Raw genomic sequence first — 17,891 nt, forward strand, 5'->3', positions numbered from 1 at the left:
CTGAGACTCTACAGTCCTGTGGACCTGAATGAAAGCTTTTCAGTTGCCCCTGGGTTTCTTTCTACAGTGAGTTCTGAGGTCAAAGTGTCTGATGTACCTCAACAGCGTAAATAGGCCATAATTCTACCCCAGGAATGCCTCCTGGGCCCAGAACAGGCTCCAGCTCAAGAGCAGGCACAGAACTCCAGCTGAGGAGATTGAAGCCTCTGGCTTACCAGAAAGGCACGTTCTGGAGAGACTAGCGTCAGCTCCCAACTGGCAACACCTCACTAGAAACCGCTAGCTTTCTCCTAATGGCTTTTCTCACCCGGTCATACGCCTCTTATTTCCATGCTGGAGTGTGCTCTAATCCATGGTTCTCCGTGCCCTGTTAAATAATCATCCCTTTTCCTCCCTGGGGCCAGCTTCATTTCAGAGGAGAAGCTAGTTGATGCTTTAGAAATGTCAGGATTTCTACCAATCTCTTTTACATCGCCGTTGTGATGAACCATCCATCTCACAGTCACTAAGCCCCTGACTGCTGACATTTATCCGGAAGCATTATCCGTGGGCCCAGAGCTCTAATTGGTTTCACTGCTCTGCAGTGTGTCTGGGGGCCGCTGTCTCTCCACCAAGGAAGTGATGCAGCCCTCCCCAACACAGAAAGGGAAGGCAAAGCAGAGCGTTCAGGATAAGTGTCCTCTTCCCCACCTCTGACTCCCCCAAGTCTCCTGCACCATCATCCCTGTAAGGAGCATCCGTTCCTGGGCAGCTTTCTTGCGAACACAAAGGCAGGCATTAACCTTCCACTCCTGTGTTATCTTTTCTCAGGAATCGACTACCTCCACCCAGACCTGGCCTACAACTATGTAAGTACAAGCTGATTTTAAGGTGTGGGGGAATGTGTGCTTCTAAGCAACCCGCTGCGTCTGGTTTTCAGAAACACACTCAAGTATATGCAATATGCATGCATGCAGAGGATTGATACCCACACACAGAAGCACATGCATGCCCAATGCAGGAACAGTCACACACACATACACACACACACACACACACACACACACACACACACACACACATACACACACACACGCACCTCAGATACTCATGTGAAGACAGAATCACACCCACATTCTCCAAGTGTGCACACTCCATCAACCCACCTTGTTAGAGCCGTTGCTCAGATAGGGGAGCTGGCCGAATGTCAGGTGGGTGGCTTTTCGAGAAGAACGGATAACAAGCTGAAGTTTGGAGGAACAGACTGCCAAGAAAGTAAACAAAGGGAGAGGCAGAGAGGAGAGCAGCATGGCAAGGCTTGAACCCACGCCAGGTGCAGTCCTCAAGTGAAAGGGATAATCAGCCTGCTGGGTGTTGATTGGCCAACACTGAAGACCAAGAGCCAGAAACTGCGGTAACTCACATCGCAACCACCACTTTGTGAGAGGGAGAATAAATGGTATCGTTTTTGACAGTTTTTGCTGTTTCAAACGTTCCACTGAGCCTCGCTTTTAAGGCCCCTCTACAAGCAAGTACCATCAGCAGAGACTCACAGCACAACACTGGGTTAGAACTTCACACTTACTCTTGCACTCAGCAAGTCATATACTGTTTCCCTGAAAAACCTACAAGCTCTTTAAACACAACCGATGTCTTCATTCCAACCTCGGCAGAGGCAATATGCAGGCATCGGCATGTTCATTGAAAGTTGCCCCCGCCGCCGAGTTACACTTTCCCCATAAACTCAAGACCAGTTCTCTGAAATCACAGTGTCTCTCTCAATCTATGTAGAGTTGAGACAAAACCTAACAGTGTAATTTGTCTTATTTTTGACTAAATATTTCATGATCGTTAAGTGCAAGTGGAGTCAACCTGCTGAGGAGAGCAATGAAGTCAGCAGACCATGATAGGCTCAAAAGCCGTGTGAGAAAAGAATTTACAGGGCCACATCTCCACATTACTAAGTGATTGGATGGCTTAAATGTGACGAGCTCACCCAGTGCCCTTCTAGGAAAAGGTACTTTGGGGAGGTACTTGTTTGGGTTTCCCCCAGAAATAGACCCCTAAAACAAGAGTTTCAGCAAAAAAATTCTTTCTTTCTGCACAGTGCCAGAAAGTAGAGATGAAGAGAAGGCAGCCGTGATGGGTAGGTGCATTTTCAAACAAGTGACCACTGAGGCAGCTGGAACTTAACCCCACTAGGACAATCTGAGAGATAATATAGACTAAATGAGACAGAGTACCAGAGGCATCTAACCTGGCATAGGACCTCTGGGGACTGGGGAGGTGGGGAGTCAACACAACTCCAGCAGTTATTGGTTTAGGGCTGGTCCCAGGAGATAGTTAGGCTGCCTCCCCAGGCTGGAGGACAGCCCTCATGTGTGTATAGACAGTCCCTCTCCAGGCACATGTGGGTGTTGGGCCCAAGAGATATGTGACAGCACCTGCTACCAGTGTACGCTTGGAAATCTCTTAAAGATTAAACAGAAATGTTCTATACTGTGGGAGCAAACTCCTCCTCTTTACTAATTTATTTTCAATAAGAAGTGAGAATTCTACCCGAAGCTGTTCAGCAAAATTTCTTCATACTCAAACCAGGCAAAAATGTTTCCCAAAGCAAAGTTCTTTTCATAGCTTGGTTATTCCAAATAGTCAGAAAAGAGAGAGAGTGCATGTGCTGGTAGTTCAGGGCTCTTTGGCACTAAACTAAGAATTAAAATACTTTGAAAACTGCAAATCAATATATAAATGTAAGTCTTTAGTGTTAATTTGATTCAACAAATCCACACTGAGTCTGTTGAGTGGAGAGCAAAGGATAATAACAGCCACTTCTGTGATTATTCTATTGTTCAAAGGTTGAATTGAATCTCAGGGTCTGGTCCCATTTGTAAGTGCTCACTATTCCAAATAATTAAAGTTCTTTTTTTTTTTCCCAATCGCAATAACCATAAAATGAGTACTGGCCAAGAGACTACTTTTGATCAGGTCAGAGCTTCATTTCCCTGCCTCACCTAGGCCACAGTCTGAACAGTTCCTCTAGCTCGGGATGGGGGAAGAGAGGCCAGGAGGGTGCAGGCACTTGCCTAGGAAGGGTGCAGTCAGGGAGTATCTTACAGCAAGGCTTAGGAACAAGCAGATAGGGAAGTGACTCTGCTCTGTAGCTCTTAGCCTGTGATAATTCCAGACTTGTATCTGTAGCACGGGTCCAAGACTGAAGCTGTGCTAAGTCTGTAGCTGAAGGAGTACTTTTTTAGGAATGTGTGGTGTGTGGAAGAGGTGGCAGTTTGAAGAGCTTGGGAGCAGGTAGGGCAGAATCTCATCTTTGCTTCGTAGGCCTGCTTTGTTGAAGCCACAAGTCACACATGGCTGGTGGGCCTGTAAAATTCAAAGAGGCTATTCCGGAGTTTTCTCAGGGATATGTGTTGAGACAAAGATTTGACGATATCTGTGAATTCCAATGGAGGATGCACAGACTTTTTTTTCATTATTCCCTAAACAACAAGCTGTTAGATAACAACTGCAGCATTCATATTGTATTAATTACTATAAAACACATAGAAATGGGCTCAGGTGTGTCCCATCTATGGTCTCTCATCTGTATGTGGCCCCGGACGGCTATGAATGTGACTCAATACAAAATAGTAAACTTACTTAAAATATTAAGAGATCTCTTTCATTCTTTTTTGCAACTCAATTGTAAATTCTCAAGCTTGAACTTAGTAAAGGATAATATATCTAAAGGTAAAAAAGTTGGCCACACCTGGCAGGAGGTTGGATCTAGGTTGGATGTAAGTACCACACTGGTATGTAAGGGGCTGGCACATCAGTGGATGGCTTCCCTATCTTGGAGTGGGGCTCTGCCCCCTAGGAATACCAGGCTAGACTTCATCTAGGAGGACATCCCAAGGAGCCCTAAAAGGGTAAGGTGAAGAGACAGCAAAAAGAAAGGGCAGCCAAGGAAGGCTTCTATGGAAAGAATTGCCAGAGGGCAAGGGCCCTTAATTCCACTAAGGAGTTCTGAGAAGCGCTGCAGGCAGAGCCGGACTTAGCCTTTACCCAGCAGTACCTGTCAATCACTGGCTACAGTGGTACCTGTCAATCACTGCCGAGAGCTACTACCCAAGAACAGCACTGGAGAGGAGAGGAAGGGCTTTGTTCCTGGATCTTCTGGCCTGCCCTCCAGTGGAGCAGAATGAGGTCCAATAAATGAGGGTTTTCCCAAAACCTGAGTATTCAGATGATTGTGTTTCTACCAGTCTGCAAAGGTGGGGTTCTAACAGTGTGGTGATTGTAGGAACCGAGTCAAACCTGAGCATCATTCTGAGTCCCCACTTCCTAATTGTGTAACCTTAGACTTGGAACCTCCGTTTCTTTGTTAGTGAAAAGGGGCACAGCAGGAGTCCAACCGGGTTTGCTGACACCGTCAGGCATTATTGAGATAATATGTGTATCAGGACTGACACATAATAGACACTCAGTAATCTTTCGTTTTCTTCTCGAAAGAGCTGAGGCTATAGCTCCGCGCAAGTCAGTTATGCTGATGGAGAAGCGGTTCAGGAGGGTGTAGCAGGAATCTTAGAGAGTCTTATTAATAAAATCAAACCTGAGGCCAGTTATTGGGGTAAATGCTGGAAGGTCAGAGTACCAGAACAAGCCACAGCTAACCTCACCTGGCCAACTTCTCAGCTGGTCTTGTTTCCTCAGACTGGAAGCTTCTGTGTCCTCATATCTGAATGGCTCTCAGCTGAACTGCTGCTAGAAGCCTGAAAGCTTAACCAGCCAAAATGCTTAACCAGCCAAATGCTTCTAGTTTCTGGTCCTCACACCTTATAAACCTTTCTGCTTTCTACCACCACTCCCTGGGATTAAAGACTCGCTTTCAGGGATTAAAGGCGTGAGTCACCATGCCTGGCCTTTCCAATGTGGCCTTGAACTCACAGAGATCCAAAAGGATTTCTGTCTCTGGAATGCTAGGATTAAAGGTGTGAGTGCCACCATTTTCTAGCCTTTGTATCTAGTGGCTGTCTGTTCTCTGACCCCAGATAAGTTTATTAAGGTACACAATATTTTGGGGAACACAGTACCACCACAGGAGGGACTCAGGAAACAAGTACAATTGCTCAGCCCGATTCCTAATGAGCTCGGAGTGATCCGAAGGAAAGAAAAGGTCAGCTGACCCCAGTTAAGTTTAAGATTGTGAGGCTAGGAAAGTTAAGAGCAAAGAATGGAGAAGACCAAAAATAATCTCAAAGATTCTTAGAATTCCCATCCAAGCAAAGTGAAAGGAAGGAGAAAGGGAAGCACCACTGTTTATGGCCAAGGATGGAATGAAGAAGGGTGCCCCTAGAAAGAGAATTCCTGATCACTTCTCTGCTGCAGATCTTTCAACTAGGAAGATATGCATGGGTCATTGGAGAGTTGGGCTGGTCCCTAAGGTAGGCAAAGGGACTGTAAAGCAATCCTCTTCTCCAAAAGAGGTGTTGGTGTTTTTTACTCTTTTGGGGGGCCTGCCACCCAGCTCCCAAATAAATCACACACAGAGGCTTATTATTAATTATGAATGCCTGGCCTCAGCTTGGCTTGTTTCTCACCAGCTTTTCTTAACTTAAAATTATCCCATTTACCTTTTGCCTCTGGGATTTTACCTTTCTTTATTTCTGAATAACTTTATTTCTTACTCTGTTGCTGTTTGTGCAGCTGGATGCCTGGTCCCTAGAGTCCTCCTCCTTCTCTAGCTACTTCTTTTTGTCTCACAGATTTCTCCTTCTATATATTCTCTCTGCCTGCCAGCCCCTCCTATCCTTTCTCCTGCCTCACTATTGGCCATTCAGTTTTTTATTAGACCATCAGGTGTTTTAGACAGGCATAGTAACACAGCTTCACAGTGTTAAACAAATGCAACATAAACAAAAGTAACACACCTTAAAATAATATTCTACAACAAAGAGGTTTCCTCTAGGCAGGGAAATAATGCCTCCTAGTCTTAAGTGACCACAGAAAGCACACAAGAATGTTGGCTGCTTCTTGCACTCTGGTCTCCATCATTCACCCTGCAAATGGGACTCAGCCTTTGGGTAGATCCATGATCGTATGTAAAGATCTGCCAAGATGCATGTATTCTTCCTTGAACTTTTTCTTGAATTCTTTCTATTTATTTTATTGTCTTTTTGTTTATTTATTTGCTTTGACTTCCTTTTGGTGCTAGGAATCAAATCCAATGCCTTGTATGTGTTAGAAAAGTCCTCTGCCAATAAGCTATGTGCCAGCGCACACAGGAACTGTTGAGTGAAGCCAGGGGGAAGATTCAGTTGACTGCAATTCCATCTTCTTCCTGAGACCCCCGACTCAAAACCCCCTTTAAAGAGGGTGAAATATACACCCTGACTTTGGATTGAGCCTTGTGATTTGTTTAGAGCAACATTACACATGATCTACCCACACGTTTATGATTTTACTCTCCATGGTTTCAGTAACCCATGGCCAACAGCAATCTGAAACTACTAAAAGAAATATTTCAAAAATACACAACTTTCAAATAGTGTGGTGAAATTTGGTACCATCCTACCCAGGACATAAAGCATCCCATTGCTCAGTGCATCCACACCATATACACTACCACCCATTAGTCACATTTAGCAGCTTATCAGATTGATTGTAGCAGAGCCACACTGCTTATGGGGAAGTAACTCTCATGTAATTATTTAATGCTGGGCCACAATGTCTATATCCTTCTTCCATTTTTCCTCATTGCACAGACATTGTGACATCTCCAGTCATCATAAGGTAAGGAGAACAGTACATTTGAAAAGAGAAAAAAGTCACAATTATATAATTTTGTTATAGTGTTACTCCAGCTATTTTATTTTATCATCATTCCATTTATGTTATTATCAACTATTGCCATCAATCTTTTACTTAAAATGCCTAATTTAGAAATTAGAGTTTATCATATGTCTGTATTAATAGAAAAAATACACACCATACAATAATGCAGAAGTATCAGTGTGCTGGCTCAGAACTGCCTTGTGTGGCTCTATGAGTTCCCACATTCCTATTCTTCTGACATCACTCTTAGAAGAGCTTGCCCAGGCTAGCCCACTGAATTGGAAAGAAGAGGAGAGACACTGGAAGAAGAGCTGCCTCTGTTGCCATGGTCAGAAGCTCCAACACCCAAATTGTCCACAGAACCACAGTAAGAAACAGAGCTGCATACAGGAACCCAACACCTGTCAAATGCCAGCTGAGCACAAGCATACAAGGCACCCAGGAACAGTAAAGGTGCCCAGGCTAGACTGCTGATATTCCCCCACCAACCTGCAAACTCCTGAGCTGCATAAATGTATAATGGTATATGTCAATGACACATCACTGTTTGTATATAGTAACTGTTACACTTACCCATGCAAGACTCCTCAAGCCTCACATATTACATGATGCCCATCCAACATAAAGAGAACATGCAAGTTCTTCTGGCTTATGAAAGGCTCACAGCCTTTTATTGGTCAATTTCTCATTGCTGTGAAAAGCTACTTAGGGGAGGAAGGACTTACTTGGCTCGCAGTTCCAGGGAATGTGGTCCATCACAGTAAGCAGGGCACTAGAAGCAGCTCCCAGCCAGAACCCTGGAAGCATCAGGTGATTGCTTATTACATGGCTGACCAGGAAGCAGAGCACAGCTGGAACTGGGGCCCAGATACACTGGATGTAAGTCCAGTCCTATGATCACATCTGTAATTCCAGTCCTATAGGATCCAAGGCTCTCTTTTACCCTTTGTGGACACCAAGTACATACATGGTGCAGAGACATACATGCAAGTAAAACATTCATGTATCTGAAAAGAAATGAGAACATTTTAACTTAAAAAAAATTAAATCTTTAAACAGTACACTGCTGAGTATCCATGGTTTCCTCTTGTGACCTTGAGGCTGGCATCATCATAGGGGAACCCACTGCATATTACTAGCTCACCCCCCCAAAAAAATGCCCAGTCATTGCATATTGCCTTACTCACTCATAGGGTTGAAAATGTTAATCAAACCATCATAAGTCAGGGGCTGTCTAAGAGATTTCTTGGCAACTCTAGGCCAAAGCAAATATTAAGGTTTGGGTCTCACAGTGTATGTTTCTTTAGACACTCTCCAAGACTCTGGTCGTTAGCCTGGTCATTTATTTTGGCATATTTCACTCATCCTTTCAACAATGCCATTTACCTAAAATGTATGACTACATCTCAATTAGATTGTCAGCTTTCTGTACATGTAGTTTGCACATATTTGTAGCTCTCTTAATACTTAGCATTGTTGTTATCAGGCATCTAATAAATATTTACATAGTGCTGAATATTTACTATTGTAAATGAAACCAAGAGTGAAATCAAACAATGCCCCTCTGTTCATGATTGGAAAATCTGGAAGACAGCACCCTCTAACTCCCAGATCCCAGCCACCTCATAGGTGGATACCACCCTTGGATTCCCTGTAGTGCATGACACCAATGTCAGAAAGAGAGAACCATGGAAGCCAGGCAGCAGTGGAGCATGCCTTTAATCCCAGCACCTGGGAGGCAGAGACAGTCGGATCTCTGTGAGTTCGAGGCCAGCCTGGTCTACAGGGCAAGCTTCAGGACAGGCACCAAAACTACATGGAGAAACCCTGTCTCGAAAAACAAAATAGTCACAGGCCTGAAGAAAAGATTCTCAAGGTAGGTAGTCCATACTCAGGTAGCCTCAAGCCATTTATTTTCTATGGTAGCTATAACACCTTTCCCCTGGCCTGGGTTGGTGGAACTATTACATGAGAATACAATTTGGTTCCCAGGTTGGAGGATGATAAATTAGACTTTGCTTCAGTTCAAATGTCAGGTTATTATGGATTCCACAGTGTTGTTATTCAAGCGACAGAAGTGCTTAAAAGAGAAAACAAGGCCATCCCTGAGGACCTGCACTTCCTCCTTCCTCTGAGGAGTCCTGACAGATCACTGTTTCTGAGGAGGAACCTGTGGAGAGCTCTGAAGTACTGCCAGGGCTGAGCTGAAAGGAAGTGCCTTGGGCTTGGCAGCAGTGTGTGCACCAGGGCTCCAGGTGGCACAGGGCTGCCCTGATGAAAGAGTGACGGCTGGAGACAGGCCCTGTCTTCATCCCTGGGTGACTCAGATGTCATACAGTATTGATCACATACATTGCTCCAGGCTTTTAGGCCTATTAATATTTTAAAAAATACATTAATAATGCATGTGAAATTGAAGCTTAAATACCCTTTGTGTCTTATTGAAAGGGAGTCGGGCTATTTTCAGCACTGTGTGTGTGTGTGTGTGTGTGTGTGTGTGTGTGTGTGTGTGTGTGTGTGTGTTGACCAGTTAACAGTGAACTTCATCATCAGTAAGCCAGACTAAATAAATCGAACTGTCTTAGAACTGTCTGAATGATCCCTTGGAGAGATCCTAGGACAAATAACTATAATCTTATTCAATCAATGGATTAGAGGAAATGGTCCATTTTTATAAGGACATATTTGGTATGAAAGTGGAAAAAATAAACCTAGTTGGATTAAATGGAGCTCCTTCCTTGGACTACTTGTTTGTAGCACAATTACAGCTAAAAGCTATGGAAAGAAATCTAGTTAGTGAACTTCCACAAATTGCTCACGGGACTAGACTTCACTCTACTGAACCTAGCCAATTTTCAAGAGATTTGTGTGTTCAAGTATGTGAGGGCCAGGGTTATAAAAATGTGGGGTAAAATACCCTTCCTGCCTTTGGATGGTTTCCATGTAGGTATAGAATTATGCTGCAATGAACTTAATACTCTCTTAGAAAATAAAACATTATACATTTGAAAATGCAGAGAAATCAAGAAGACACTCAGAGCAAAAAAGCTAGAGTGAGAGATGTATTTAAGAGTAACAACTGACACACTAGGAACAGACTTGCTTTCTTGAGAGGGCATAGGGCAACTTGCCTAGACATCCTTTTTGTGCGATTCCCGGCACATGGGTAGTTCCAAGCTCATCGGGAGATCTGCTTGCACTCAGAAGTCTAGACTGAAAGTGACCCACAAAAAATCACTTCCTTGCTCCAAAATTCCCTAAAAGCCTTCAACACAATTTCATTTCATACACTAACTTTAAGTGACTTACAAACCACGGTGCTGTTTTTCACTCATGAAAAACTCACCTGGAGGTCTCATTCCCCAGGGAGATCATTAGCAGAGAGAAAGAGAGTCCCCAAGCACACATGTATGTGTTGGTGTACATGTACAGAGCCTTTTTCTATAAACAAATATTAAATTATGGAAGGAAGAATGGATGGATGGGTGGATGGAAATGGATGAGAACCATAAGAACCACAGTTCAGTTTCCCCAATATCTGTTCTTTCCCTTAAAAATCTCTCCATCATTTTCTGTTGAAGACAAGTGTCTGGGTTATGCAGAATTCTAGAATGATCCCCATGCTTCCCTTCCTGGTGAAACACTCTCTGTTTCCCCTTGAATCGGGGCAGGAGCTATAAATGTGACTGGTATCATTCCCATAATTAGTTTGCATTTCAAAATCCCATGAAGATTCCTAATCAGTTGAATTTTAGATAACCAAACAGAAGATGTTCCCATATGGGCCAGAACTAAACAGGTGAGCACTTTGAAAGAAGAACTGAAGGCCAGACAAGGAACAAGTCAAAAGGATTTTAAGCATTGTGGTTCACTTGCAGGCTTTGAAGAGCCACCAACCATCACATAAAGATGATGGCCTATAATGTACTTTATGCCCCAGGGTTATTATTTTGCTATCAGAGCACTTAGAAGAGAAATAATGGCCTGTCTAGGAAATGAGGGCATCAATCTTATAACCATGAACCACCAAATTCTGTCAACAGTCAGTTATTTTGGAGAATACCCCCCAAGTCTTAGATAAGATCTCAGCCTCTGCTTGTTTTCGGGCAGATATAACAATAGAAATTAATATACGTTCCATTTTAGGGGAGATCTGCGTCCTAAACTGATTTATCTTTTTAGTTTTTGGCAGTTTCATACATACACTGTGTTGTCATCATATTCATACTCCCCATTGCCCTCAGACATCCCCCTTCCTTTCCCTCTGTCCCTTCTTCTTCCTGACTAGTCCTCCAGTGACATCTTATCCTCCAGTAGGCATTAGCCGCCATCAGCTCCTCAGGAAGGGTGGGGCTTCATGGACACCCCCTCCATTCTTGGTGGAAAGTTGAAGGTGGCCATGGGTGCTGCATGCTCATGGTTGCTATGGCTATGCCATATCCAGATGACAGTGTTCCATGACAGTCTTCCCAGTCCTCCTTGTCATAAGTTACTTCTGCTTTCTCTTCCATGATGCTCTCTGACTCTGGAGGTTGTACATAAAGATGTCCCACTTACAGCTCAGTGCTCATTGGCCATTTATTATCCACACTTGGACCAGACATGAGTCACCTCATTAACCACCACCCTCTACAAAAAGGAGCTTCACTACCCCAGATGGAAAGCCACATCTGTCTATGAATGTAAACATAAATATTATAAATATTTAGAAATCAGCTAGAAAATGTGTTCACATGTGAAAACAATGGCATTGGGGGTCTTCCCTTGGGTTCATGCTCTCCCCAGGCATAAGCTTTTGACCTGGCTGCTAGTCTCAGGGTGTTGTTCCCTCCCATAGCACAGGCCTCAAATCCAATAATAAAGCAGTTTGTTATCACCAAAATAGTTGTGCTACTGTTGTGCCAGTAGGCATTTCTTGCCTGGTGGATCAGTATTGTGGCACACATGGTCTACAGATGGACGAGATGACTGACGTGTCTTCCCCAGCAGCCAGCATAGCACCTTCCACACCATGCATGGTAGCCAGCGGGAAGCCAGTTTGCAGCTCAGTTCCACCTTGATTTCTCAGTGTCCTGTAACCCAAATGTGAGCTGTCCTTGGCTATCAGCTCTTACTATCTAGTTCTTATGGGCAACCAAGAGCAACGCCAATAGCCTGTCTTCTTCTAGAGGCCTCTGAGACATCTCTGGGCGTGAACTGACTTAAATGTTTTTCGAGTTAGTAAGAACAAATCACCCTTCAGTTTTTACTTGTTTTAATACGTTTGTCTTTATCTGTCTTTATCTCAAAAATATGTGTACCTTTTAAATTGTTTTTTATTTATTTGTCTTCTTTGACAATTTCATACATGTACATAGTCATCTGTGTTCATCTCTGTGATCATCTTGAGGCAGACAGGCGCCATGTCTGTCTCCACATCCTCGAAGCTCTGCACATGACTTGAAACTTAGCAGATATGCAATGACAGTTTGCTTTCTACATGGCTAAATGGAGTCAAGAGACTTGGCTAAGGTCCACCTAAAGCGAGGAAGGCTGGGGACAGGATGACTGTTCTCTCCACAGAACAATGGTCTCAAGATGCCCATGTCCTGATCCCTGCCACCTGAGACTGTGTGAGATTATGTGGCATACGAAAGGGCACTTTGCCAGTGGACTCAAGGTCAATTCAGAGCAGGGAGATCCTTCAGTGGTTAGTTTGTTGTTGGTGATGTGGCCAAAATGTTTGACAGACACAATTAATGGAAGAAAGATTTATTTTGGCTCACATATTCTGAGAGTCCAGTGTGTCATCACATGGCCCCAAGAGCTTGACTAGAAGAACATCACAATGGTGGGAACATTAAGTAGAGAAGAACTCACTTCACGGATGAGCAAGAAACAGATGGTATGACCGGAACAGGAAGTAGCCAGGGAGCCCCAAGATCCTGCTCCCAATGACCCACTTCCTCCAGCCAGGTCTCATCTCCTAAAGTTTCTACAACCTCCCACAGTGCCATTATCTGAGAGCCAAGCATTCAACTCATGAGCCTGTCCTGGGTGCTACATCTACTGCTAACCATGACACCAGCTGTGCCAAATGCAACCACACACACTTTAAAAGCAGGAGGTGAAAGCAGACACCGGATTCAAAAGAAGCATGAAGGTTAATGAAGGGGCAGAGGAGATTCAGAATCCGAAGACTCAATCTATTTTTCTGGCCCTAAACATAGAAAGAAGGGACATAAGTCAAGGTGTGTGGCCTCTGCAAACTGACAATGGCCCTAGGTTGGCAGCAGCAAAGGAACAAGGGCCCCTCAGCCTCACCAGGACCTGAATTCTACTAACCACCTGAACTAGCAAGCAACCAGGTTTTACCCTAGGGTCCCACTACAGAAGCACAGCCCAGACAGCACCTTGATTTTAGCCCAATGAGATCCGGAACCTGTGGAATTCTAAGATAGGAAATGTGAGTTATTTGCCCCTACTTAAGCTTGCATTAATCTGTTACAGCAACAATAGAAAATGAATACAGGGGCTGAGGAGATGGTTCAGGGGTTAACGTGCTTGCCACATAAGCTTGACAACCTGAGTTCTGATCCCCAGAACCACCCTGAGTTCTGATTCCCAGAACCACATAAAAATGGAATGCAGGAGCCCAAGTGACTGTCCTGCAGCCCCCTTACCAAGAGACAGGAAGCAGGGAGGGACAAGCTTGTGGGCCAGCTATCCTGGCATACACAGCAGTGAGCAGCAAGAGATCCTTTCTCAAACAAGGCCAAAGGACCAACACCAAAGACTGCTTTCTGACCTCCATACCGATGCTATGGCACACATACACACATACACTCACACATGCCAGGAAATGGAGAGAGGCCATCTTAACCGGAAACACTGTCTTCCCTCCACGGGAGGAAGCATAAGCACTCAAATCTCACCAGTGGTAGACAGTGGAGCATTACTATCTAGTTGCTACCCCAGCAGCTCACAAGGACACAGGTAAACCAGTTCTGAGGCCAACAGTGACCTGCCTGAGCCCAGACTCTTCCACATGGAAATCTCAGTCCTTAGGGGACACAGATTGCATGGGAGAGCAAGATTGCAATCACACTATGACAACTCTTGTGTGACCAAAATCCACTCCAGGGGCCTCTTGGGCCTCATTCTATAGATAGGCAGAGTCTATGCCCTTCCCAGTTCTCCAGTATGAGTGCTCTCGAAGCGGAAACTGCTTCAGACTAAGGCTGACTTGGGCGTGAGTTTAGGGGTATTTGGGGGAAACTGGTGGAGTATTGTTTTGCTTAGAAGGCTGAGTTCCAGGGCTGGCCTTGAACTTAGGTACTCCTGCCTCCTACTCCTGGGTGCCAGTGTTCTAAGGATACACCAACAATACAGAGCAGAATCTTTGTCTCCTTTCAACGCCCTCAATCTACATGGTTAAAGCAAATGTCCTGCAAACACAAAGAGAAGGGCCTCCCTGTGCTGAAGCCAAGGTCGTAATAAGTCGAGTATTTTCGAGATGTCCTAGCCCAGACTCTTACTCTACAGAGCAAAACTAAGGCCTGGGTGGCCAGTGGATTATCCGAGGCCAGGGGTCAAGTTAGAGCAAAACTAATCTTGGAACTCAGATCTCCAGTGTGTCCAAGTGGCTGCAGGTGCCACTCTCACAAGTGAGGTATGTATTTAGATATTTTTGATGAGCCTTTGGGCCATTTTCTGTGCCCTCTCCCTTGCTTTGGACTGGTTTTGACTCCAATTCCAGCACTTGCTCTTTTTTTTTTTTTTTTTTTTTTGGAAAATTGTCGCAGGGGTATTAGAGCCTCTTAGGACTCCCCATCCCCTCTTGACTGCCATTAAACTGTGATTCCGTGTTCGGCTGAGCAAACAAGAATGTGTACATCTTCCTGCGCCCCCTTCAGGACTTTGCCTGAAATTACATCTAGACTTGGCTTGCTTCCCTGCCCTAACTTCTTAATCAATGTCTCAGGGGCAGCTCCTGAGGAACTGGAGGATGCTGATTTTACAATTGAGCAGTCTGGAGATTTGGGCTAAGCTGAGTTGGAAAACCATCAGCAATTTCCATTTGTGAAGCAGGATGTACACAAGGTCAACAGTTCAACCTCACATTGAGTGAGAGTAGTCCATGTACCAGAAACACCTGAATTCCACCAGTGTCATGTCATGATTCAGGGCTAAGCAAAAATTTCCATCACATGTAGCCAAGCCAAAAAAATCTCTGACGCAAAAAAAAAAAAAAATAAGATTAGCTTTTCCGCCATGGTAACCTTGCTACCTCCCAACCGACAGGAAATTATTTTCCTGTAAGAAAAAGAACCCTTAATTACCAACCAATAATTAAAACCTGAAGTCAAGTACAGGAAGCCAGAGCTGGGCTCTTAGCAGTGTTCTTTAACATAGTCTTGGGAATCATGGTGAGGTCTCTGCTTTCTGTGTAGCCTTTACATACCCTCTCCACAATACAGGATCTGCCGACTGGAAGAATAAGATGTGTTACAGTGTGTGGGAGGTGTTTTCATTAAGCTATGGAGAGAGAGGGCTTGTGTTTTATAGAGCTAACACTGCCAAGTTTTTAAATAGGTAGTTTGGTATACATCTAAGACATTCTGAATGTTCGAAGTCTCCTGTTGAATTGCTATAAGAAGAAAAAAAAGCACTGTTTAATGGTCCTCAGTTGTCCCAGCTCTAAAACAGTGAAAGTTGTCTTTCCCAAGAAGACTATGACTACCTTCAGCATCAAAGTAAGAGAATAATTATACATATTGCAGATATGGAAATTAGGTTTATATACATATATATACATATATATACATATATATATATATATATATATAATCAGTTGAAGCTAAGCATGGTGGCTCACACCTGTAATCTCAGCACCAAGAGAACTGCCATGAGTTCAAGGCCAGCCTGAGCTACATAGTAAAAGCCTACATCAATAAAACAATGGGAAAACCAATGGAAGAATCTAACAGATCATAGACTGTGGAGCAAGAAAACGGTTGAAAATCCCACAAAAGTTAGGGGCCATCCTTGGCCTCATAGGGAAGGAGGAAAATGTAATTCTAGGGGCAGAGGAACAATCAGGTGGGCTTAAGGGAGGGGACATGGCTTCTTTTACTTTCAGGTGTGGAGAGTGGAGAATGAATCAGTTGGCTCCCCAGAGTGTTAAAGATACTAAGCTGTTCTGGTACAAAATGCTGGACCAACTTTGCACCATCTTCTCCTCCACCGTCACCTCTTCCTCTTCATCATCTCCCTATCTCTCTCTTCCTCCCTCCCTCCTTCTCTCCATCTTTCCTTCCCTCCTTTAGAGGCTCAGGGCAAAGGCCACACAATCCCACATAAGTGTCTTCAATATTGACCAGACAGATACTGAGCCATTTGACCCAGGAAGTAGCTTGATGGGATCCTTACCAGGCACCTTACAGAGAGCATATTCTCTGTGCATAGATAACAACACGGTTCAGGAGCACACCAGCTAATCCCTCACAAGCAGGCATGATTATCCAGTACCACGTGACAGTTTGGTTGGCGAGTTCTTCAACTCACAAATCCATCTCCCTTCATGTGGAGTTGATTGTGACTTCACAAAATCTGAGGTCCACATGGTGTTTGCATCTCTGCTCCCTGCCTTTGGCTTCTGGTATTTCAGCCCCCGTGGTTTGGTCTCCTTTACTTCTGCTGCTTCCTCCTGACCAACAAAGGTACACAGTGTGGTTATTGACAGTGTTCCTGGCCCTGTGCGATACATGCATTATCACATTCACTCTGCAACTTTTACCAAATACTTATGTGGTTTGTGCAGTCAAAAGTTCAGCCACATCTGTCCCAAACAGAAAATTTTAGATCTGCTCTGCTTACACAGCCAGTGAACAGAAAAATGTGAAGTTCACCATCTGTCACTGCCTTCATTCGGCCTGATCCTCCTTCAGTCATCCCACTTTCGCAAATGCTACTGCCAAAAACACAGTGGCGAGCCTCCCAAACACTTGACTCTTTTCCTCCTCCCTTCCCCTAGCCTGCCAACCTACTCTCTCCTCCATGGTCACTTCTCTGGTCCTGTCAAGAGTATCCTGGACCAAGGCCATATCACTCACATCCACAAAAGCATCTTGCTTCCACTCTTGGAACACATTCTATCCCAAACAACCAGAAACTAAATAAAGCCTTGTCACTTCCCTACTTAAACCCACCTGATGGCTCCCCTGCCCTTAAAATTGCATCTTTCTCCTTTCCTATGAGACAAAGGATGGCCTGGCTTCCATGGCCTTTTGAACCATTTTTCTGCTGCAACATCTGAGACATACTCAACTCTTCCTCTGTTTCCTCCACTGTTAGGTCCATCTCAATTGAAGCACCATGCCCTGTTTAGTCATTCCCAGTTCTTAATACAGTCTGTAGTTATGTGTGTGCATTTGGGGGGGATGCCTACTAATTGGAGCACCGGCCATCTTAGCTGTCAGATTCACCTTGTTATCCTCCACATAGCAGGTGGGCAGGGCAGAGTAAGCAGTTAATAAGCACTTGCTTTGAATGCTTTGCTTAAAAACGCTTTAGCCTGTACCCTTTCTGCTGGTCATGTGTGGTAGTTTGAATGATAATGGGCCCCCTAGCTTCATAGATTTGAATGCTTGGTCCTAGGTTGGTAGAACTGTTTGGGAAGGATTAAGAGGTGTGGCCCTGTGGGAGGAGGTATGTCACTGGGGACAGGTTTTGAGATTTCAGTAGCTTCCAGTTTTGATTCAAGATGTGAGCACTCAGTTGCTCCAGCCACCTGACACCTGCTACCTCTCTTCTGCTATCATGTACTCTTGTCCATTTAGAACTGTAAGGCCAGAATAAACACGGTGTCTCATCACAATGACAGAAAGGTAATTAAGCCACCATGCTTTCTTTCCCACCACTCCTCCTTGGTTGTGCTGACAGCAGCAATTATTTATTTATACCTGAATCAATGCCAGCATCTCACTCTAAAAGAAAAGCTGTTGTCTGCCCCCACCCAGAATCGTCCAATCCAGAAATGAACGTATTTTTGTTTCCTGGTTGGGGCAAAACAGCTATATTTCTCCATGGCCTGCAGCTTAGGAACA

At 44.4% G+C, this 17,891-nt stretch overlaps 1 protein-coding gene and 1 long non-coding RNA gene across 2 annotated transcripts in view; both read left to right on the forward strand.

The window, feature by feature from the left end:
- The window catches only part of Pcsk2 (proprotein convertase subtilisin/kexin type 2), a 244,891-nt gene that overhangs the window by 142,454 nt on the left and 84,546 nt on the right, over positions 1–17,891 (forward strand). Inside the window, exon 5 of the mRNA XM_052725490.1 lies at positions 811–848. Coding sequence (XP_052581450.1) covers positions 811–848 — 38 coding nt within the window. The remainder of the gene's footprint in view (positions 1–810; positions 849–17,891) is intronic.
- Positions 855–8,320, forward strand: LOC128102003 (uncharacterized). The gene is made up of 2 exons (XR_008215292.1): positions 855–6,762; positions 7,055–8,320. It is a non-coding gene; the product is annotated as an uncharacterized LOC128102003 (long non-coding RNA).

The sequence above is a fragment of the Peromyscus californicus genome, unplaced genomic scaffold (genome assembly GCF_007827085.1).
Source record: "Peromyscus californicus insignis strain IS unplaced genomic scaffold, ASM782708v3 Scaffold_7__1_contigs__length_154581171, whole genome shotgun sequence".
In the NCBI taxonomy this organism is placed as follows: Eukaryota; Metazoa; Chordata; class Mammalia; order Rodentia; family Cricetidae; genus Peromyscus; species Peromyscus californicus.